Here is a 24,535-nt window from a genome sequence, read left to right on the forward strand (position 1 = left end):
CAATTCAAGTCACAACCCCTTAAATCTATCCAAGAGATCTAGTCACTTTTAGTCCAGTTATAGTCAGGACATTAAGAAAATGTTGTTCCTAGTCAATTGTGGTACTAGATCCTTCAATGGTTCAAGACAAAGCCCAAAAAATTAATCAACAGCCTTCATATTGTGTTACGGCACACGGTGATATCATTTCATAAGGATTTATATAATTTATACCAAAGGCATTGTCAGACATGTAATTTCTAAAGACACCACGGCAACCGCCAACGCTGAACTTAGATTCCATACCATTACCACATTTTTTGTGGTCTTGTAAAAATAATAGACCTAAGAAATAAAGGTGGATCCAAAACCCTGATTTGGGGAAGATGCCCACATGGAAGCCCTTTAACATATTGTACCAAAATCGGATTAAGTACTGAACATGGCAGAGGTTTATAAACTTCAAAATAACAATTCTCATATGACGTGCTTAAAAGCTTTTCAGACCACAACCATGGTAAAAGAAGTGATTAAACACATGACCAACATTTCGTTCAACTCAAAGGCTCCATCTACTAAAATTATGAAGAAACTAGTCCTATTAGAACCAAAATAAGTCCCAGAAACTACATTTATCATTGTTTTAACCTGTTTTTATGTCATTTTCACCCCTCTCTATGCTCCGGATAAAAAAATGTGACATAAATGGCCAGCCTGTGGTAAAACAATGATAAAATGGGAGTTTCAGCGATTTATTTCTTAAACATACCACTCAAAAATAAGATTACATAGCTGTATCCACTGTAATTAAGATAATGTGACTTTTTCATACTTGTAAATACATCATTTTTAAAAGAAAATACATAAATTCAACTAACAGTACTATTTTATTACAAAAAATATGTAAAATATTTGCTTTACTTATAACCAAGTCAATGAAAGACAAAAGTTAAGATTTCAACAATGAAAAAATGGTAAAAAGTTCCAGCATACATTATTTAACAATACAAATAACTCAGATTGCATATAAAGATAAAAGGTTGCATATCAATAGTAATATTAAAACAATAAAAAATAATAATGCAAATTATCTGATCTACTGAAATATGAACAATAATAACTGAACATACATACACATATAAAACAAATACTGTCTTGTGTATATATACTATTGTAATTTGATTAAATATCCATTAACAGGACCAGATCCAGACACTGAAAAGGGGAGGTGTCAGCCATAATTTCACAAAAGGGAGTGCAAGGAAATTATTTGCCAGTTTTTTTTCAATATTACACACAAAAATGACAAATTTTTAAATAAAAAAGGGGATGCCAAACTCCTGCACCCCCAACATGGATCTGCCACTGATTCATCTACTTAAAAAAAAAGAAATCAAATACTTCCAGGGTTTGACACTCACTTTTCTGGCTAGGTAGCCCTCAGGACTTAAGATAAATTAGGTAGTGCTCAAAATTATTTTGTGGTCCCATCTGTAGGTCTAATAAAATTTTAAAAATTAATTAAGTTGCCCAAAGGGCAACCAATTAAAATTTCCTCTCTAAAATTAGGAAGGCACAGGACTACAAGACCACTGTTAGTGATGAAACACATGCTTTTCTTATGTTTCTAAAACACAAAATAGTGAATTCAATGCAACACAGACATGAATTTCTTAAAATACATATCAGTCATTATCATTATTTCATAATTTTAAGTAATAATGTAATACCCTCTTGTATCATTCACAAGAAAATACACGTATAATTAAAGAACACTTATTTCAGAATTATGTGAAAAAAATTAAGTTCAGCTGTTTTAAGACCGGAATCCCTGAGTGGATAAAGTTCTTTTATATACAAGCAAATATTCTTCAGTGGTTGAGAGGAACTGGTATTCAGAAGACAACTGTCATCTCAGAAGTTCTTTTGGATTTTTATCTAACAGAGGAAGAAACTTTATCTCTTACTGTTGCATATCTGGGGCAATTTATAAAAAAAAATGTTGCTCATCATCTACTGGACCTTTACAGAATTTACAGTATCATTCATTGGCTGGTAGCTCAGGATAGCAATGTATTTTTTGCCTTAAAAAATGCCCAAACTTCATATAAAATTTCAACTTATCATTAATCATTCCGTATTGGAAGGATAACACTTAAAAGATAGACATTTTTTTGCAATTTTTCTGTGTTTATATAAGTTAGTGCATGCCCATTACAAACTGTTCCAATAATTTTCTTGATCAGGCCAATTTACTGACCTTTGTATTATCATTATATAGTTTAATTTGATAGTTTATTTCTCATTTGTGCGTAAAGTGCTTGAAACTTGGTTATTTTGCATAACCTGGTCAAAATTAAAAACAAACCTTAAATAGACACTATGCAAAGTTTGGTTTATACACTATTTGAGTATTGCAGATAACACAAGTAGGTACCCTCAATGAATATAAAGTGATAAAGAAAAGCTACGTTCAAGATGCTAAACATGTAGGAAATAGTTTATCAAATTTCTTCCCAACAAAATGTGTATGTCTTCAATATGTTAATAAATTAATTTGAGATAAATACTGTAATCTGATTGGTTAAAATAATTTTGTTATATCTCAATAGATAAAAAAATATTGACATGCCCAAAATAACAAATTTTCCATGTGCATATTTTGTTTATTGCACTTCGCACAATAAACAATATGCACATGGAAAATTTATGTTATTTTTCAATAGACAAAATTTTTATTATTGCCAATTCTTAAATAAACAATATGCTACATGTATTTGGTGACACACGTAAAATTTTCTTACATTACATCACAGTGTATCTGAAAAATACTGACATCAAACTGATGATTAAAACCATCTGTAGTCACATAATATTATTTATATGTAGAAATAAAGGCAGAGCATCAGTTTTTTATAATTAAAGAGTAATCAAGGGAAGCAAGGTTATAGCGGTAATCAAAAGAATGTAATCCAGGGACAAAGACCAGACGTGGAAAACAGACATACACATCAAAGAACATAAAGTAACTAAAATCATATGAAGTAACAAAAGCAAATGAGCAACTCGGACTCCACAAAAAACTGGGAGCATGGACCAGGTGCACCAGTAGGATAAGCATCCTCTGCTTTTCTAGAAACATCCACCAAGTTGCTCATAAAAAAAGTCAAGTCGGGGTAGACAAACGAGGAAAGGAAAACTACCACCCGTTGAATAAATGAGTTTTCATGGTGCAGATGGATACACCGTAAAGATTCACGAGTTCATGATGACGACCATAAAACTTCTGTAGTGATATGTGTGAACATACCAGATGATAGGACACTTTGTGGTAGCTTGGGATCAGCTCATATTCCCAAGAAATCCCAAGATTTAGTTACTGGTCAATTATCACTATTGGAATACATGCCCCTTTTTATGAATTGTCTTCCTTGAATAAAATATCATCTGATTCTGAATCATCACTGCATTTTGCATCCTCTTGATTACCATATTTGGTTACAGTCGTATCAATGACATCCTGTTTAGAATGGCCTTCTGGTATAGGGAAATCAAAAACAATTGGTGGGTTCTGTGGAATGTATCTCAATGTACATGTAGAGGCATTGATGTAAGTAGTGAATCCATCTGATGTTATGCCATATCCTATTAAACAGAAAATAAGAAACAATGCAATGAAAGTACACGTATGCAATATTTTTTTTCAAAAATTAATATATGTAATATCAAACAGCCTAACCTACTCTAACCAAAAATGTTCACTCATTCAAGTACAAGAACTTTTTATTAGATCATCCAGATTTCTTTGTATTTGAAACCACCTCTATATAAAACTTACTTGTACCTGTCATTGTCTAGGGTGGCTTAAACTAATAACTACATTTAAATTCGATTGTAAAATCATTAAGGCATTCTAGACCCTTTCTGAATATATAATTTGACAGAAATAATTTTCAACAAATATGAAACCATATACCATTTTTTGTCAATTGTCATTTAATGATGTGCCTGTCAAAAGCTGAGAACCTGTAGTCCAGTGGTTGTCGTTGTTTTTTCAGGTTCATTGCTATTCGTTTATCATTTTTTCTACAGATTAGGTCGATTTTCATCTTTTATGAATAGTTTCACTTCATTTATTTTGAGGCCTTTTACAGCTTGCTTTATGGTATGGGTTTTGCCCATGATTAAAGGCAGTATGGTGACCTGTAGTAGTTTAATTGTTCATTGCTTGACTTTTGGTGGATGACTGTCTCACTGGCAATCATACCGCATCTCCTTTTTTATATAAAATATGAAAAAAAAATAAACTGAAAGATCTCATGTACAAAACTGTGTATCACTATAAAGCAAGAACAGACTGATATTATGTGAAATATAATGCCAGTGTTATTTTTGCGAATAAGTGATTAATTTTGCCATCAGATTTTTAATTATAATCACTTTAAACCAAGGATGCCTACCATTAAATGGTTCATTCCAATTCAACCAATGATTTGTGTTGTTATTAGTCCCACATGGATAATTACAAATGTAGAAACACTGTAAACAGAGCTAATGGAAAGAAGAATTAGGAAATAGTTATTTTGTACTTAGAAATGGATAGTAGATAAGCTCTCTGTAACTACAAAAATTGGTCCAAGACAGAAATCGCTAGGTTGCTGTAAAGTTGAAAAAAATACACAGGAAGTATAAGTGCAACAGATCTAAAATCTCATCACATGATATGGGACCCCACATTGAAGTTGTGTACAAAATATCTAGTGGCTGTGATTTATAGTTGCTTAGAAAAATTTAGGAAAATATTTTCATTGCCCACCCGCCTGCCTGACATTCATCGTTCTATAAGCTGATTTGCATAAGTGCAACCTGGCCAAAAATCTGTAAACACATGAGAAATTTGTAATGCACCTTCATGAATATGGCCAAATATGTGATACTTTGGTTTGACTCTTTTCTGTATTGTACTGAGTAGTTCCACACATCCTACTCTGGTTCCATCAAAAATATTGTCTCCATGGCCTGAAACAAAAGAAAATCACACAGTAACTACCAAAAAATATGATATTTTGGTTTGACTCTTTTCTGTATTGTATTTAAGAGCTCCACACAACCTGCGTTTAGCCCCATACACACAACGTCTCCATGACCTACAGAACAAAACATAAGCAAATTCTTCAACACAGAACTTTTCAATGGCCAACAAAAAAATTTATAAAAAATGTTCACAGGACACAGCTTGACATGACATGAAAGTCAAATATGGAACTGTTTTAGTTATAATAGACACAATATTTAAACTTAAAGGAAAGATCACCTTTGCATTAAGTTGAGCTCTTATGATAAATCATACCCACGTAAACAAAAATAAATAACCTTTAATGCAAAATGCGCTTTTATAAAATGCTCAAGACTATGCAAAGTTCGAAATCCTTGAAATATAAGTGGATAGCCAACTTGCAGAACTCTCCTATCTGAAGGAAGATCATAGCCAGATTTTATAGATACAAGTACTGCAAATAATATGTAAACAAAGAATATTCCGTAAATATTTCTACGATTATGTTTATCTAATCACCAAAACATGATGACTTTTCAAGCTTACGTTTGTACGAATGATAAAATAGAAATGTTCTAAAAGTTTTTTTTACCAGCAACACGAACATTCTTCGGACGTAGCCATAAGATTTTCCTTACAAATACTAGTCATCTGGCTGCAAATCCTGTGTTCGTCATTGATGTCTGAATTGGCTTATACAAGTTGTGCCTCAATCTCTTCTTCTATTTATTTTGGGTTGAAATTATAGGGGAAAAGTCCCAAATTTGTGATTTCTTTAGACATTGTAATCAATTACCTATTTACTTTCACTTTTCAAACCGACTTTGTTACGTCACAGTTCAACCGGTCATGGCGGCGCCCATAGGCGCGGGAAATTCAAATTTCCTAATTGTAAATCTCGATTAATTAATCAAGAAAAGGAAATTAATTTGTTTCAATTTAATTTTCATGAATATTTAACAGATTAGTTTCGATATTTATGACTTGCACAATAACATGGTCTTCTACTTTAATACAACAAGCAAGAAACAACCAAGCAAATTAGTAGTCACAAATAAGTTTCAATATAATACAATATATCTTTTAAGGAGAGTTAAAAAACCTGTAAATCTGAAATGACATCTTAATCACAAAAATAAGTATACACGAAAAAAAAAGTTAAACGTACCAACAGGAGGTCCATGAGTCATAAGAATGTCAGTTTTTTCTGGTATTAAGTTCCACTTAGCTAGAAGTGGCTCTCCTCTCCCTAAGTTAAATCCCCAGTCATCAAATGTTGGTTGCCTGTCAAAAAGGTATCAAAATTTAAAATTGTTTTGAAATATTTATTACGTATCATACTGTTACAAGAAGGATAAATCTGTTCAAATATCACTTTTTCTGGATAATCCAGTCTCAACCTGAATATGATTGTTACAATATACATTATAAATTCAAATTATAGATTTGATTTTCATGTGAAGGAAGAATTAAAAGAAATGCAATTAGTGCTGGCCCACAGAATACCATACACATCTTCAGTGACAATTTCATTTTAAGATTAAAGAAATAGAAAAACTCTTTTGGTAGTTCTTTTACTAAAATTATTGAAGAAAGTTAAAAATAAAAAAAATTGTGAAGCATGATAACCTCACGACCAGAAAATTCAGGTCAACATCTTCAAGCGTCTACAAAAAAGTCTGTAAAGGTGCAATTTTTTCTTCATATCTTCAAAATCAAGTGGATTATGAGGTCAAAATTTGAGTTGAGGAATGATTAGAATAAAATCTCAGTTCTTAATGAAACCAGGCACTGATCAGATTGTAGTAAGGCCATAAAAATCAAATGTTTCTCTTTAACCACCATAACATGTAAGGATAAAAGCTGTACAGTTAACTTAATCAAAAATCTATCTTACCATGGTGAACCATAAATATTCACACCATACAGTGTCACCATTGCGTCTTCAAGATACACACAATTGGTTAATAGATCTTTGACCTCCTTGACACCATGTTCTGCTAAGAAAGTCTTGACCTTCTCTAGGTTAACACGCCAACGACTCAAATGTTGATCCATTGACTTGTCAAAGGTAAGGTCATGATTTCCAGCTATTACTATCTTATGTTTGTGAGGAAGTTGACCTGAAACAGACCAACAGTTGATTATACTAGCATTTAAATATTCACCACATGCTACAAATGTACCTTTAGGGAAAAAAAATTAAAAATGCTATACAGAGATCAGCTGGATTCGAACACAAAAGATAAATCTATAATTTGCTTGACATCTCTCTTTAAAAAAATATATATATATATACTCTACTTAGAAGCTTCTCCCTATTTTCTATTGAAACTACTCAGCCTTTCTCGTTACATGAAAGAAAATCGGTCTTCAGATGCACTAGGCAGAAGAAGCTGTCTGGAATTCGTCTGATCTGATTGAAAAATTAAAGTTAAACTGGTTGAATTTTTTCCCATTACTTTTTTTCTTTGCTCCTTGTTTTTCTTGGAAGATTTATTATTCTCTATTTCTAGTGATATATAACTAAATTTTTAGTGCCTTTGGGTGGATTGAATTACTCTGATATGTGAATCACTACAATTCTGACTAATTTTCAAGAAAGTTCTTCTTTTTGCTCCAAGGTTTTTTTTTGCAGAGTAGTTCTGATTGTTCCAATTTTTCACCTTAGGGTGCACTATACAGTTACCACTGTTTTGCACACTAAGTTACCCCTATCAAATATTGTAAAACTTAAAATTAAAAGTTGAAATTAGGTGGATATATTGTTTAAATGTACATGTAGTTAAGCATTCATACATAGACAAATGTAATACATGTAATGGTAAACAGGTGTAATTTAAATGAAAAATGGTATCCAGAACGTTTCAGTCCCTTTCCGTATCAGGTTCTCTACCCAGCATCAGATGGCTGATTTTCAAAATACCTTATTTCACACGAATTTTTGGAACTAAAATTGTGAGAGAATGAATCTAAAAAGGTCTTATTATTCTTACCCTTTTTCCACCTACTCAATGCATGCTTTCATCCTATGGTAACGACTAAGTGCCTGATATTTTATAAAACATATTATTTGGTTGTGAGTTTTGGAAAGGCACCCCTGATTTGCACTAATATTTTTTACAGTATGTTACCATGGCTACTGGATTTTATAACGATAATCACAAATCACTTATAAATGACTTGAACCTCCACACACCAAAGATTTAAAAATATGCACTTTTTTATGACAAAACAATAGAAATTTCTGTGTGGACAGCATCAAAGCAGCTTTATTTCAACAAAATGAGACCAAATTTTCAGAAATACCTAACTGCACTGTACTACCTTAGGAGTACATGTACAAATTGTCCACCTAATGTACAAATTGTACATGTATGTCACAAAATATACAAAATCCATGTTTAAGTTACTACTAATGAAATAACAAAATAAAACAGAATAACCAACCTAAATATTCATTAAACTTTTCAATTTCTTTTGGCTGACCAACATTTGTTATATCCCCCGCATGTACCAGTATATCTCCATCTGGAACAAAATTCAAAGGGTTCTTCTCAATGGCAGCATGTGTGTCAGACACACAGACAAATCGAAGTTTATCCTCTGTAATAGGAGTCTTTGGATCCATAGGTTTCAGTTTTATATGTTTCTGTTTCACTTTCATTTCAGTCCAAGCTTTAGTTGACCTTTGGCTTAGGGGATGTACTTCAACTTGAACAGGTCCATCTGATATAAATAAATAAAGGGTAAGACTACATATTTCTCTAATCCTTCTCTGTTCTTCACATTTTCTTCTAGCTTGAGAAAAATCTTTTTCATCACTTGTGATGTTTTTTAGTGTTCTCAAGTAATGATTAATAAAAACTCTTGGTGATATCAATACAATCTCACAGAATCCCAACACAAAACAGATAACATTATGAAATCAGAACACATAAAATGATCCTCTGTACAAATGATGATCTCACAACAAATTAGTTGATGTATATGTATTTAAACTTTTGAGAAATGTATTTCTTCATTCTTAAAATTTATATTAAAACTTCTGCTTTTGAGTGTTAGCTGTCTTAGTATATGAGATATATCTAAAAGTAATGATTGAATAAAATCTGAAACTTCATTTTCATTCCAATGATCACTGCCACACAAAAATATATCAGATTTCATGATTTCAGAGGAGTTGATTGTTGTAAAAATTAGTAACAGATGATGTCCCCTTGATGTCATATAATTGAATACTTTCAGATGCAAGTTAAGTTCTTTCGATAAAATTGAATTTTGTAAATTAATTTTTTTTCACTTAATACTACCAGTACATGTGGTGCCAAAAGGCATCTTTTTGAAACCTCAATTTTGTTTTCTTTCTAATAAACACTTTTACAGCAGTGATTGATTGATTGATTGATTGTGGGTTTAACATCCTATGGCAGATATATCATGCATTTCAGGACAAGAATGACTGACCAATGGAACAGACCCTGCTTTATACTAGTCTGACAAGCCAAGCCAAATCTTTATTGTGCTAGCTCACATAAGCAATAGCACATAAGCATGCCAACTCACTTGGATATATTATTTTGCCTCAGTTGTCAATCTATCTCCTTAAATACTATATGCTTGGCTGATAAGCAGTGACTACATGTACATGTACTAATTCTAAAGTCTTTGGCCAGGGCCTAATCTAGAGGGAGAAATGAAAAAAAAACTTCTAATTGTTTGTGCTCACTTCTCCCATTTGTTTGTGATGTGGAGAAGTTTTTGTAATAGATTACATATAGTCAAAAAATGTCAATATTGTTACTTTTCAAAAAGACTTTACTAAAATTTCCCCAGGTAATCAATGTCTATATTAGGCTCTGTTTTGTGTGACTCAGCCTGAGGTGAACTTTGCAGTAGTTAATGAGAGCACCAAATATCATTTGTTATTATTAGAAGTGTACATGTACATGTATTACTGGAGTATTTGAATTTTATCTATCATTTCAGTCTATATTTTGTTCAGTTATTTTGAATTGCACATTAAAGCAGCTTACTGTACTAAAAACATGCTTCAGACCCAGATTCTTTTCGTTGGTTAAGACTTTTAATAGAAAACCACAATGAAACATAACATGCTGGTACACCTTATTAGCTTCATATACCTTGTACATATGTAACTTTATGTACAATGTACATTTTTGTACTCCCTACCTGTTGTATCTTCCATTTCAGAACTGCCTAAAACCAACTGTTTTATTGAATTCAGCATGTTCTTCAGGTGAAAAGTATCATTAGCAATCTGAAAAAAATAGAAGGGTCACTAATTGCGTAAAAAAAGATGGAAAATGCTGTGTATTTGCCTTAAATAGTTTTTAGCTACCTGAGTTACATGTATGTTACATTGTATGTCAACTAGGAATAGATTGCAAAAGTAACTTTTGATATTCTCCAATTTTAACATCTTTCCATTATTAATTAAAGGACTAAATATCTTTACTAACTGGACACATTTTTTACCACACGTCTGAAGGTTTGGAACACCAAAACTATGCAACTTGCAATAACCCTGGTGGGGTTGTTGTCTCTTCGACATATACACCACACCTATTCTTGTTATATCAAAAACGGGTCATGTTATAATTATAAGATTTTCAGAATTTCAATGGGCCATGCATTCTTTACCAAAACATTCAATTTGAAACCATTATTTTCAGATAGAGTGAGATAAATGGCCAACGACTCCTTTAATCATAATCAAAGCACTAGTTAAATAAGGAAACAAGAGTAGTATTCTAGACGAACATAATGCAAATGACAAAATTTGGTAACAGGTTGATCCATCCCCAAGTTTATCTGTCCCTAAGTCGATCGTCCAAAGGTTTTTCCATCCCAAAGTTGATCCGTCTGCTCTAATAATTATATTGTTTCAAATTCAATTGTCCTTACTTATGACGTTGACAATAACCTAATGCACAAGAAAGGGCACAATGGTGATTGAGTGCTGAAAGAAAAAGAAATAAAACATTCATCTCTTGAATTGTTTATGATCGTACTTTTTGTTGTCAAGTTGTCAAGTTACTGAGTACATATAGGCATTTATGTACCTACGTGCACAAACAAAAAAAGAAAGTAAAACAAAGTGAAAAAAACATAAAAAAAAATATAATTAGATGTTTTTGATTTGTTGATTGTCTAAATAAATCTTAATTATCAAATTAAGCCTCTTTAATACTTAAAATCATAGTCAGCATGCAAAAAGAATTCAAAAACCACTATATTTGCGCCGATATTTATTTGAAAAGGATGAAAAAGGCGATCCAAGCATATAGCGAGAGGTACGTGTAAGTTGAATTTCATATCCATTTCCATAAATACATGTAAGTACAGTTTAACACAAAGAGAAGAAGAAATGTTTGTACTTAAAAGACAAACAACATGAATCCTAACTTATGTGACTATGCATGAGATGACACCTCCAGAGTTTCAAAGCTCAAAGAAAAAGAGCAGTTTCTTTTTCTTTTTTTTCTGTTATGTTGTGTTAAATTGTTTGTTTCAGTTAGCAGATGATAATTTTATGATTTGCTGGATCAAAGAGTTACATGTATTGGCTTTGCATTTTATTTCCTGTTAGCAGGAGCGGAAACATTTTTCTCAGAATCTTGTTTTTTTTTTTTCATCTGAAACTTTATGAATTTAACTTCATATTTAAGACATTGAAAGAAATACTTTGTGCTAGTACAGTGTGACTAAATTAATTTCCTAACCAAATTTTCAGCTAAAAATGTTCCATGAAACAGATGTCAACTTTGAATGAAGTCTTTAAGAACTAATTGTAATTAAAAAGAAAAATAAATATAGATGTACATTGTATATAAAGCATTGTTAAAATCGTTTATTTATAATTAAAGTTAATTTTTTTTACACCTTTTTGCTTAGTGCTGAGTTTTGTTGTTTTTACAAAAATTTCTTTTTTTATATACTACAATGTATATGAAATGCATGTAAGGGGGGGGGGGGTTGATTTTAATTTAACACAAAGAGAAATAAATGAAATGTGAAGATTTGATAAAAAAAAAAAACAAAAACGACAAGTGAAAAAAGGAAAAAAACTTTGGCTTTGTTTTACATTGTATATATCCTGTAAAGCACCCCACACATGATCAGGTTCAAACTTGTGACTGCAATTACATTAATGCAGAACAACCACCTTGTTGAATGTGCACTTACAGTGTAGACAACAGTTGCTAAGCCTATATATAGGTAAACATAATGTTTGCTGAGGTATTTTCCAATCAGAAATTTATGCCTCAGTTACACATTTTGGGCTTCAGTCCAGACTTCACAAAACAAGAGGCCCCAAGAGGAGCCTGAATTGCTCACCTGGTTAAATTTTGTCTGTCAAGGGCTATACATTTGACAAGAAGTTGTCCAAAAATTTTGACTCAAGAAGACTTTGGTAGGACTTGTCTTAAGGATCATTTCAGCAATTGAAAGTTTCTTTCTATCAATTATAGTTTTCAAGAAATTGGCTGAAAATTGTAAAAAAACAAGAGGCTCCCAGGAGCCTGAATCCCTCACCAGGTTGAATATTGCCTTTCAAAGGCACTAAATTTAACCAGTTGTCCAACAATTTTGACTCAAGAAGTCCTTGGTGGGACTTATCATAAGATCTTCTCAACAATTGAAAGTTTCTTTTAATCTATCATAGTTTTCAAGATATTGCCTGAAAACTTAAAAAAAAAAGGTCATTTTTCCCCTTTCCAGGGCAATAACTCTTACAAGAAGTCATCTGACAACTTTTATCCCTGAAGACTTTTGTAGTCCTAATAATATAGATCATTTCAGCTATTAAAAGAATTTGGCTAAACCTAATGGTTTTGGAGATAGATGTATATGCGAAAAACTATTGTCTGACCCTTACGTTCTATTTTTAGTAACGGCTCTAATGTTTTTTGACGGATCAAAAATCCCCACATCAATTTTATGCAGGATACCCCAAGGAACATTCATACCAAGTTTGGTTTCAATTGGTCAAGTAGTGTCAGAGGTGAAGATTTTTGAAAGAAATAACATTAAAAATAGCAAAAATTGTTGAAAAAGGGCAATAACTCCAATGTGGCTTAACAGATTACAACCAAACTTTGACCAGAGCCTCTGTCAGAATTTTCTGTTGTAGACCTTATAATAAGGATCATTTAAGCAACTGAACAAATTTTGCTAAACCAAACAGTTTTGGAGAAGAATATGCAAGAAACTACTGTCTGACCCCTATGTTCTATTTTTAATAATGGCAACAAGGTTTTTTGATGGATCAAATGTCCCCATGACCATTCTATGCACGATACGCCAGGAACAATCATACCAGGTTTGTTTCGAATTGGTCAAGTAGTGTCAGAGGTGAAGATTTTGGAAAGAAATAACATTAAAAATAGCAACAACAAAAAAAAAAAAAAAAACGTCAAAAAAGGACAATACATATGTAACTCCAACATGGCTTAACAGATTAGAATGAAAATTTGACTACAGATAGATCTCATCATGCTGAACACATCTGCAATGTCAGAACTTGGCTAAACCTAACGATTTTGGAGATATACAATGTATGCTAAAAACTGTTGTCTGACCCCTATGTTCTATTCTATTCTATTTTTAGTAAAGGTGGCCATATTTTTGGATGGATAAGAAATCCCCACATCAATTTAATGCAGGATACCCCAAGGAACATTCATACCAAGTTTGTTTCCATTTGGTTAAGTACCAGTGTGGGAAACCACAGCTCGCCAGCTCGCCAAATACAAGTAGATGTGTAATTTGGCGAGTTCCCATTAGCTTACACTTGTCAATTTGGCGACCGTCATTTGATTGGCGAGTTCCAAGGAAAGATAACCAGTCAACAGCTTATTTAGTTAAACAACCCTTAGCATCATACATTAAAAATATGTTCCCTACATATTAAGAGGTTTAGCTTGAATACATGTATGTCAAGTGAATTTTGCACAATTTATTGACTTGTAAAGCATTGTTTACGATCTGCCATTTTAATTTCCGGTAAACGGGATTACCTAAAACCTACACGATGGTCCTGATCTTGTATTAGTAATCAAACGAAATTATCTTGGTAATTTAAGATATGTTACCTTGCAAATTAGTTGTTTATTGTAAAAATAAAAATGAACAAGAAGCAAATCATGAACATTTTCTTGTTTCATAATGACGAATCTGTTGAAATATAATTTTATTTTTAAAATATGAGTTCAGAAATGGAGTACAAGTATAAGTCTTTCTAAAATCAGGCAGAAGGTGATTCATGCAAGTCAAAAACCCACCAAATTCAGTTTTATTACTTGTTCATAAACAGTAACTGATCACAAAACCAGTCTTAGTTTTTCATTTGGTTGTTGCGATTTTGTGATAAAAATTCTATAGATTGTACATGAAAGTTATCGTTCTTGATTTAGCTTCATTTGGTTGCTTATAGTGGGAGATAAATGCATGATTTTCTCAGGTCTCAGTAACCACTTCCAGGTCAAATGGCCATCCCCCTATGTAGTACCAGAAACACACTGAACCTAGACATATGCATTGTAAGTGCATTATTTGTGTGTATTATGATTAAAAGTAGTCAAAATAAAGCTGAGAAAGTGTACTTTAAAACCATATATGTAATTAATTACAAAAGTGTATGAATATTGTTTACATGTGCGAGTAATTTGCCTCCATGCTGTCAGTTAGCAGAACAGGTAAAAATATGGATTTTCAGTATTATTTATTCATGTAAATTTTGTGAAGAATTTCTACAATCATCGTACCATTAGCATAATGATTTTGGAAGCCTTATTTTCCAAGCTTCGCAACGGTATGCAACTTTAAGATGTCATTTGTCTGGGAATTCACAGTGAGACTTTGAAAATTACTTTTTTAACATGTAAAGTAATGGAAACGTTAGAAGTGGTTAGTGAGACCTCAAAAGTGCAAATCTGAATACAGAAAAGGTTGTTGTTATGTGAAAGTTATGTGAAAGTAAAGCATACGTAGACTAAAAAGCATCATTTGTTTGGTGGGTTTTTCTTGACCATGAATCACTTTACCATTGGTTGATTTATTCCATTTCGTCCATGGGTGGACATAGGGCGACTACAGTTTCTCTCCATTCGCTTCGGTTTTGGGCGATGGTGTTACAATTCTTCCACGTTAGTCCTACTCTCTTCAGTTCAGAGTTCAAACCCCTCCTCCAGGTGTTCTTTGGTCTTCCTCTTTTTCTTTGTCCTTGGGGATTCCAATCTAAAGCTTGCTTTGTAGTGTTTTTATTGTTCTTCCTTAAAGTATGACCAATCCATTTCCATTTTCGGGTTCGAATGGTGTTTTCTATTGGTTGTTGTTTTGTTCTTTGCCAGAGTTTCTTGTTTGTTATTTTTTCTGGCCATCTGATATTCAGTATATTTCTTAGGCATTGTTAATAAAGACTTGTATAGATTTCATGGTGTTTTCTGTTTCTCTCCAGGTCTCGCAACCATATAACAGGACAGACTTAACATTGCTGTTGAAAATTTTGATCTTAGTAGTCGTTCTCAGTGTTCTACTTTTCCATACTGGCTTTAGAATGGAAAAAGCCTGTAATGCTTTCATCTTTCTGGCTTGTACATCTTCGTCAGTGCCTCCAGTTGTACTTATGACACTTCCAAGGTACTTAAATTTATCTACATTCTCTATCTGTTGGTTATTTACCAATATTGGATCCATCTGGTTTTGTTGGATTCTCATGGCTTTGGTTTTGGCTGTGTTGATATACAATCCTGTTCTTTTAGCTGTTTCTTCGAGATGGTTGACCTGGTGTTGGGAATCTTGAAGACGATGCGATAGTGTGCATATGTCGTCTGCAAATTCGAGGTCTTCTAGACGAGATGTTAGTGTCCATTGTATACCATGAGGGTCGTTGTAAGCTGTTGTTGCTATCCAGTCGATGACTATGAGAAAGAGAAGGGGAGAGAGAATGCATCCTTGCCTTACGCCAGTTGTTACAGGGAAAGGATCCGTCAATGTACCAGCATGTATGACCTGACAAGAGAATTCTTCATACAGTAACTTAATCATGGAAATAATCTTTGGAGGAATCCCATAGTGTCCTAGAATGTTCCACAAGACCTGATGATCTATGCTGTCAAATGCTTTCTGGAAGTCAATAAAGTTTAGATATAGGGATGACTGCCATTCGATCGTTTGCTCAATAATTATTCTGAGTGTTGCAATCTGGTCGACACATGATCGTTCTTGTCTAAATCCAGCTTGTTCATCTCTCAGCTTGCTATCAATCTCTTCTTTCATTCTTTGTAAGATTATACTACATAGGGTTTTACTAGGAATGGACAAAAGAGTTATTCCTCTCCAGTTGTTGCAATTGGATTTGTCCCCCTTTTTAGGTAGTTTTACCAAGAGTCCCTTTTGCCAGTCTTTTGGAATTTTTTCTTTTTCCCATATCTGGTTTAATAGCCCAAGAAGATATTGAATGGTAGTGTCATTCATGGACTTGAGGGCTTCTGGTGGTATGCCATCGATTCCCGCTGCTTTCCCATTCTTAAGATGTTTTAGGGCTTTTCTTACTTCATTTTCGGTAATTTTGTCAGTCTCTATGTTAAGTGTTGGACCTTCTTCAAGTATTGGTGGATTTGTTGGTGGTGGTCTGTTCAATACCTCACTAAAGTGTTCTTTTCATCTGTCAAGCTGATCTTCTAGCTTTGTGAGGGTATTGTTGTTTTTATCTTTGACTGGTAAATTTTCATTTTGAGAGATCTTCCCACTGAGTTGTCTTGTGATGTTATACAATGTTTTGATGTCTCCTTTTAAGCAGGCTTTTTCAGCTTCTACTGCTAACTTTTCAGCATTGTTTCTTTTATCTCTTTTACAGCTTTTCTTCACTTCTCTGTCTTTTGCGCTGTAAAGGTCTTGCAGGTTTTTCTTTTGCTGTCTGGTTTTGGCACTCATCAACTTTTCTTTTATTTCCCTTCTTTCAGATATTGTATCCCATGTTTGATCTGACATCCATTTCTTTCTTTTCACTTGAATGAAACCAACTGTTTCTTCGCATGCTTCCAGAATGGCTGTCTTTGTTGAGTTCCAGATGTCATCAATATCATTGTTCATTTCTTCGTTGTCAAGATCTAGTAAAGTACTAAATCTGTTCCTGAGTGTAATTTGGAAGTTTTCTTTCACTTTCTGATCTTTAAACTTCTCAACATTAAACTTCCTTTTTGTAGTCTCTCTTTTCTTTGTTGTTAAAAGCTTGAGTTTAATTTTTCCAATTACAAGGTGGTGATCTGATGCTGCGTCTGCTCCACGTTTTGTTCGTACATCTTGTAATGAAGATCTCCATCGACGGCTTATTGTTATGTGGTCTATTTGGTTTTCAGTGTCTCCAGATGGTGAAATCCAGGTGGTTTTATGACAAGATTTATGTGGAAACCAAGTACCGCCAATTACTAGACTGTTTATAGCGCAAAAGTCAGCAAACATCTCTCCGTTCTCTTTCATTTGCCCTATTCCATGTGGTCCTATCTCCCTTTCTCTACCTCCTCTGTCATCACCTACTTTGGCATTCAGATCTCCAAAGATGATAAGGATGTCTCTTTTAGGAACGGCATCAACAACTGATTGTAATAAGTTGTAGAAGTCATTTTTATAATCTTCGTCTGCGGTGTTTGTTGGTGCATACACCTGTATAAATGTTGTTTTCTGGATTCGAGTGTCAAATCTAGCTGATATCACTCTTGCAGATAATGGATTCCACTCCAAAAGCGATTTCTTGGCTTTCTTTGTAAGCATGAATCCCATGCCTTTGTCATGTATGTCGTCTTCATTTGGATTTCCTGAGAATATGACCGTATGACCTGAAGATAGTGTTGTCATTCCAGCTGTATTCCATCTTACTTCGCTGAGTCCTAGAATTTCGATATTGTATCTATCCATTTCGTTCACAATTTGCAAGCTTTTGCCACTTTGATACATTGTTCTAACATTCCAAGTGCCTATGGTTGTTTGTTGTTTTGGTGAGAACAACTTCATCAGCTTTCGCGTCATTTGCTGTCCTCGATGTTTGGTTTGGTCCTCTTTCTCTAGTCGTTGACGAGTCCGAGGAATGACTTTTACTGTAATCGTTTCTGTAACCATTTGTATCCACTAGTGGGGGGTTGGCCCTCTAGCTTCAGCTTTATTTTAATGTGGTGGTCAGCAAGTCCCTCACATGCTTTTGTATCAGAGTCAGCTCTCCTAGATAGGTTCCCTACCATGGGTGACGACTCCTTTCTAGCCGGATTTTACATCAGAGTTTCCTCTCCTAGACAGGTTCCCTTTCAAAGGAATGATCCCAGTCTGACCATCGTTTTCTGTCTGGGTTGCCTCCCGTAGCCTTTGACTCAACAGTCCATCACAAGGCAGCGATCTATTTAATAATCATATTTTTCAGATTTTGCATGATTCTTACAAAGACAGCTATTTAAGTACTTGAAAAACTTCAACAGGAGGGAATATTCTAAAATGGAAAAGTTTTTGATAAATTTAGAAACAAATGATAAAATAGTTGAAGAAAGAAAAAGAAAGGCAGAAGATAGTCAAATGCAAGAGAAAACAGATGATAGTACAGACAATAAAACAAAAAAAAATTGGCTAGTTGAATTTCTATTTGGCTAGCAAGATCAATATTCCACCAGCCAGTATAACAAGTTGGGGAAAAAATGGTTTCCCACACTGAGTAGTATCAGAGAAGATTTTAGAAACAAATAACATTAAACTTAGCACCAAAAAAAAATTGTTGAAAAAGGGCAATAACTCCAACATGGCTTGACAGATTAAAACAAAAATTGCCCCCACAGATAGATCTCATCATGCTGAACACTTTTACCCTGTCAGAATTTGGCTTATCCTAATGGTTTTGGAGATACATTGTACGTGCGAAAACTACTGTCTGATCCCTATGTTATATTTTCAGTAACAACAGCCATGTTTTTGGATGGATCAAAAATCTAAACACAACTTTTGCACAAGATATATTTTGTACCCTACGGAAAATCTGTGCAGTAGTTTCAGAGGAAAAGATTTTTGAAAAAATGTTAACGGACAATGGATGCCAAGTGATAATCCCTTTTGTGATTCAGTGTGACTCAATGGGCGGTCAAATCAGAAAATAGCTTCTGACACTGAATCCCAAAAGAGATTAGCAAGTGATGGAAATAGCTCACATGGCATTCGGCCACGCGAGCTAAAAAAGGTTCAGTAAAAACTTAGCAATGTCAACAGACAAGAAAGTATGCAAGATCTACGGAATTTCTAGAAATTAGAGAAATGACGAAATAATGGGGTAACACGAATCACCGGAATGCCCCGTAATCACCGAAATGCCCCTACAAATCACCGGAATGCCCATTGAAATCACCGAAATGCCCCTTCAAATGACTTTACATGATGAATTTCATAAAGATTAATGCTTAAAATTTTCATAAATGCATAATTCCTACCATAATTAAATATTTTAAAGTGTTGTTTCTCGAAGCGTCAATTAGTTCAAAGAGCGATAACTCGCATTGGAGATAAAGACTATGTTGCGCAATCTCTAGTAATTACCAGTAATCAGGTGGAAACTCAATATGATTTATACTTCATAGACTTTAATTGATAACTAAATGCTGAAATTAGTTCATAATATTTTTTTATTGGTACACAGTCAATAATATGTCAGCAAAGCAGATAGCAAATTCTTACAAAACACAGAATATATGAAGCTACTATTAAAAAAATGTAAGGATTAACACATCATAAAAATATAAATGATAATAAGCATGTAAAATCATTCAGCAACTATTTAAGAAGCGTCTCAGGCATATGACATATAGCTACTATTTTAAATCACATAACATGATTAAAATTCATCTGATTGATAATAAAGACGATAATATAATATATAATATAATACAAACAAACAAAAAGAAAAAACAATCACGATGACAAGATGTGTGGCAGAAAAAAACCTATTCCCAATAAACTGAAAAAAATAATTTAGATGTCCATGCGAAGAGGTTTAATAGTAACAGTGGAGTCCTACCCATTTCTGGGCATCTCAACAACAAGATACGGCGTACGCACTGTTAATATCAAACAGCTGAACATTCACTTAGCTGAACATTTACTTTGTTTTCGTTTTTTTGAATGTCTTTGTCCTCTCGTTAATTTTTCGTTTGTGCTGACCAATCTTTTTGCCTAGTGACCTGGGCTGAACTACAGTCATTTTACCGTCCGTAGAAGTAACAGTCATTTTGTCTTTGGGAATAAATTGTCTTAAACGCTTGTAGTGTCTGTCACGCTCCTCTGTCGTTTTTGATACCCAAACAGTCCTTGTCACCCCAAAGTGTTCGTAGGTCTTTGCAAGCCTAAACTGTCCTGTGCCAACGATTGCCTTCCTAATGTCTTTAAATTGGGCCTCTATGAGAGTTGTCAGGATGTTGACAAGGTCTAAGAGGGGTTTCGATTTCCAATTTATAGCTTGCTTTAAGATGTGATTGAGAGATTCTGAATTATTGTTAGTCCATGCGTTTTCTACTAACCCGGTACATAATGGTTTGTTGACTTTTTCTTTCAAATTTGATTTCAATTTGTTTTGAAAGTACCTGTGAAATTTGCCTGACAACTCTCTAGATGCGTCTTCTATGTCATCAGATTTTGTGTCGAAGCAGATACTATCGTCAGCATTAATTAGTCCGTCATTTCCAAAAATCATGTCTAAGATCCTTTGCCTATCGGCCTTGTCAACGCAGTCATCAATCAGCTTCTGCTTTGTATTTTGATATAGATGACGTTTGCAGAGCAGATGTGTAGATTCGGGAAATGCTGTGATAACTGCGTTCACAAGGGCTTGTTCTTCGTCTGACCCAAAAACAAGATTTGATTTGTCTGTCCCTGCTAGTTTTGTACGAAGATGATTGAAGAAATTGCTATATGATTCAAAGTCGCTATTGTCATGTATAAATAATGGGCCTAGAAAAATTGGTGCATCCCCCGTATTGTCAGAAACTACGCTAACTTGCTTGTAGCATGTGGCTGTTACATGCATATCACACAGATTGAAGGTCTTATCAATTCCTAAAATTGATTGGCCTGTACAACACAAGTTTTTAATGTCCGTCATCTGTTCGTCTGTATACAAGATAAGGCATGGTGCCTTACCCTGATCCCTAACAATTGATTTCACGATTGATGTGCCATTTGCAACTAATTTGTCAATCTCGCTTATGTGGTCAGCTATATTTCGCCTATTAACCACATGTCCGTCCTCATTCCGTCTGTCTTTCTTTGAGTCGTTTAATTTTTTGTCATAAACCTGTCGTTTGCTTGTTGGCCCACTTAATTCGTCGTATTTAATGGAGAGTTTGTTATAAACCTCGGTTGGTTTGCCGTTTTTAAGTAAATCGGACATTTCGTTCATAACAAAGGCGGGCGTTCGGACATACTCTGTTTTTCTTTTAGAATTTTTGAGAGAGTCAATTATAATGTCTTTGTATGTACCGGGCACGATTCTGTTGTCTTTGACAAGGTCGATGTGCTTTCGGTGCGCGGTATCGTAGAACTGTGGATGGGTCAGGATCTCAATGGACGAAAGTAACCTTAACAGTACATGGAAGGACTCAGTCCCAGTTAGAGCTTTTGACACAGATCTGTACATACAGTTACCATCACCTACAGTCTTTGCTGGGAACACACTAGAAAGCAGAACAGGATGATACATCCTTAAAATGTCAACAGACACAGAGTCGATTGTTAAATGAGCTTTATTTATTTCGGTCGGTTCAGGAAGTTTCACACCGTAAGTCTCAAGTAACAAGGATTCAGATGTCGCAGCCGCTTTCACTACACTGGGTTTGCTGTCTAAAACCGCCAAGAGCCTAAAATAAAACGATTGAAATGTATTAAACAGATAATCTCAAAAATCACTTTGAACGAATTTGTAATTGAAAGAAACAAAAAGATTAATATCATCGAAGCGATGTGTTCATATACGTGTATTTAACGCGGTACTACAAGTTCTCACATAAGAATGGAAAAAGAAAAATTGAAATCATTTCTAAAAGGAAGGCCTGGTACAATCCATTATACTTATTCTAAGTTCAACATATGAATATTAAATATTTAAAAAGTAAAGAACGTTTTCAGGTTTCTATTTCCATTATAATGTCAGGAAATGTAGAATTGCTAAATTGTAACATTAATTAAATACCAATGTATATACATGTTATGCCATTGTGTATACATGATTATATTAACCGTATGGCTCAATTATATGAAGCCATCTTTTGCTAGATATATTTGTTGCATAATGTTGCGTAATGTTCTCCTTACGGTAGGTATTAACACCCCATTGCAAACAGAATGTTGACATCTATTATCTTTCAGGAATCACTAATTCGGTGTTTCAAACCTGACATAGTGATTATTTTAGTTGGTTGCAATGACATTTGTGATAATTCCTCACCAAATGACATAGTAAAGAACATCAAAAACCTTGTAGACGAGCTGAAAGAAAACGCTGTTCAATTTATTTACGTTTCTGAAATACTACCTAGAGGAAAATTCAAGTATTCGGTGGAGTTAACGATTGAACGATTCAATTCACAAAAGAAGAAAATAAATCGTTTTTTACATTTATGTCTTCAGCATTTTAAATTTACAAACTGAATAGACTTTATGCTTTAAAGCTATGTACAGTGTAATTCTCCGTGGGGAAAAATTCAGTATGGTACTAATTATGATAGACTTGATAAATAAATATATGAACCCGGATTTAAAAAAAATATATAAATGAAATTTTACCTTTGCAAGGATTTCTGCAGGTCAAACTCGCCATTCACAAAGCAGCATTTGCGGCAGAGGAAGGTCAGCATGGGTTGCGACCATGACTTGAGCTGCACATCGGACATGGGTACACATTGAACATGCAACCATCGGGTGCACAAATTACATTGTATGGTGCCTTCACCGCATTCATTTTTGCATTCAGTGCAGGGGTATAACCCAGCCATACTGAATATCAGAATGTGGTATGATTGTAGAACATAAATATATTTAACCTTATATACATTTTTATTTTTTAATGATGAGAAGCGGAAGATCAAATACAAGTTTAAGATCATAAAAAAAACTAGTGTCAAAAATTATTGTCTCTTCATTAGAAATTAACTAATTAAGATTGCATTTTGGTGATAATTATTAAATTCTCAGATCTGATTTATAATTAGCTTGTATAATTATGTAAATGACCCTTGAACGACGAGCGGTAGAACTTATGATCGGCAAGATTAAAAAAAGGGCAATTTTTCAATTGTCCTTTTTTACAAAAAATAAATAAATTATTATTTGTTATACAATTGATTTGCAAATAATTTATTAAACAGATAAAAACTTGCATCGTTTTCTGTATGTAATCGGTTATTATGCAGAGTACATTCATGTTTCAATAAGCGAGAGTTATCTTTCTTTGATGCTAATATTTATTTCTTTCAATAAAAAATCTTCGTGTAAAAATATCAAAATTTTATTATGTAGATATACCTCATAACATCTCATAGAATCAATATTTATAAAATTTTAATAGTTTTACAACAAAATAAGGGGCATTTCGGTGGCATTCCGGTGATTTGTAGGGGCATTTCGGTGATTACGGGGCATTCCGGTGATTCGTAGTACCGCGAAATAATGTAATGGGAAAAATGTACGTTAAATCTGTGTTTCGAGAATTTCGACACACAACTATTATAAATATGGTCTGGAACATCTTAAAGGGGCAGACATAATACTTTTTCATAAAAAACAACTTACAGATAATTATTCGACTAAAATTGTAATAACTGACTACTATTTCACAACAGGGGATATCATAGGGAAAGGGGAGGGAAACAGAGAAATATGCCGCAAGAAAATGGCGATTATTTCCTCTCGGAAAAGCTTTGAGTTCTTTGAAAATGCCAGATAAATGTATAAAGTAACGCTGTGTTCTCGCTAACGAGATGTTAATTTCATTGGCTGTAAACTTAGCCGAAACATAACGAATATTGTAATTAGGCACGTGCATAACAGCTTTGTTTTTTTTTAGGTTAAACTTCTAGATTCGGCATCCTTTATATAATAATTTACAAATAATATTCAAACCGTAGACATTTATTTCCAAATTTGAACAAAGCAAGTACATATATCCAGGGGGTCATTTTTTCTGTAAGTGGAAAAGGGGGTTCAGTGTTTTTTATAACTTCAAAGAGGGGGGGGGGTCTATTTTGGACATGGATTTCAAGGGGTATCCAAATTTTTAGTTAAACAGAGCATTACACCAGTCAAATTAAAACATATTTTACCACCATTAAACATTTTATTTCATTGTCACATGCATGATCTTTGGTAAAATCAAGTTCACACATCAACATAACCATCAGGACCTAAAACATTTACAGTTATTAAATCAAATTGGTCCGACTTATCTGCTGACGATTC

General features: G+C 33.7%; 2 protein-coding genes across 9 annotated transcripts; both read right to left on the bottom strand.

Moving 5' to 3' along the window:
- Window positions 1-847: 847 nt before the first annotated feature.
- Window positions 848-23,988, bottom strand: LOC148611303 (metallophosphoesterase MPPED2-like). 8 transcript variants are annotated; one of them, XM_088591710.1, is made up of 8 exons: window positions 23,870-23,927; window positions 10,964-11,018; window positions 10,229-10,316; window positions 8,486-8,764; window positions 6,933-7,158; window positions 6,204-6,319; window positions 4,888-4,998; window positions 848-3,624 (listed from the first exon to the last, which is right to left on the bottom strand). In XM_088591710.1, exons 3-8 carry the CDS (start codon window positions 10,284-10,286, stop codon window positions 3,395-3,397), a joined length of 1,020 nt encoding a protein of 339 aa, XP_088447836.1. In that variant the 5' UTR covers window positions 10,287-10,316; window positions 10,964-11,018; window positions 23,870-23,927; the 3' UTR covers window positions 848-3,394. The 8 variants fall into 8 exon arrangements, with proteins under 8 accessions (XP_088447836.1, XP_088447834.1, XP_088447833.1 ...); XM_088591708.1 differs by having other exon boundaries at window positions 10,820-11,018; window positions 23,870-23,895; XM_088591707.1 differs by lacking the exons at window positions 10,964-11,018; window positions 23,870-23,927 and adding an exon at window positions 15,106-15,241 and having other exon boundaries at window positions 848-1,917; window positions 3,389-3,624.
- Window positions 19,370-23,739, bottom strand: LOC148611304 (uncharacterized). Its single transcript, XM_088591703.1, has 2 exons — window positions 22,865-23,739; window positions 19,370-21,939 (listed from the first exon to the last, which is right to left on the bottom strand). The coding sequence occupies exons 1-2, from the start codon at window positions 23,182-23,184 to the stop codon at window positions 20,187-20,189; spliced, it is 2,073 nt and encodes a 690-aa protein (XP_088447829.1). The 5' UTR covers window positions 23,185-23,739; the 3' UTR covers window positions 19,370-20,186.
- Window positions 23,989-24,535: the final 547 nt, after the last annotated feature.

This window comes from Perna viridis, chromosome 7 (assembly GCF_037379345.1).
Source record: "Perna viridis isolate PV_CMFRI_1.1 ecotype Kerala chromosome 7, ASM3737934v1, whole genome shotgun sequence".
NCBI lineage: Eukaryota > Metazoa > Mollusca > Bivalvia > Mytilida > Mytilidae > Perna > Perna viridis.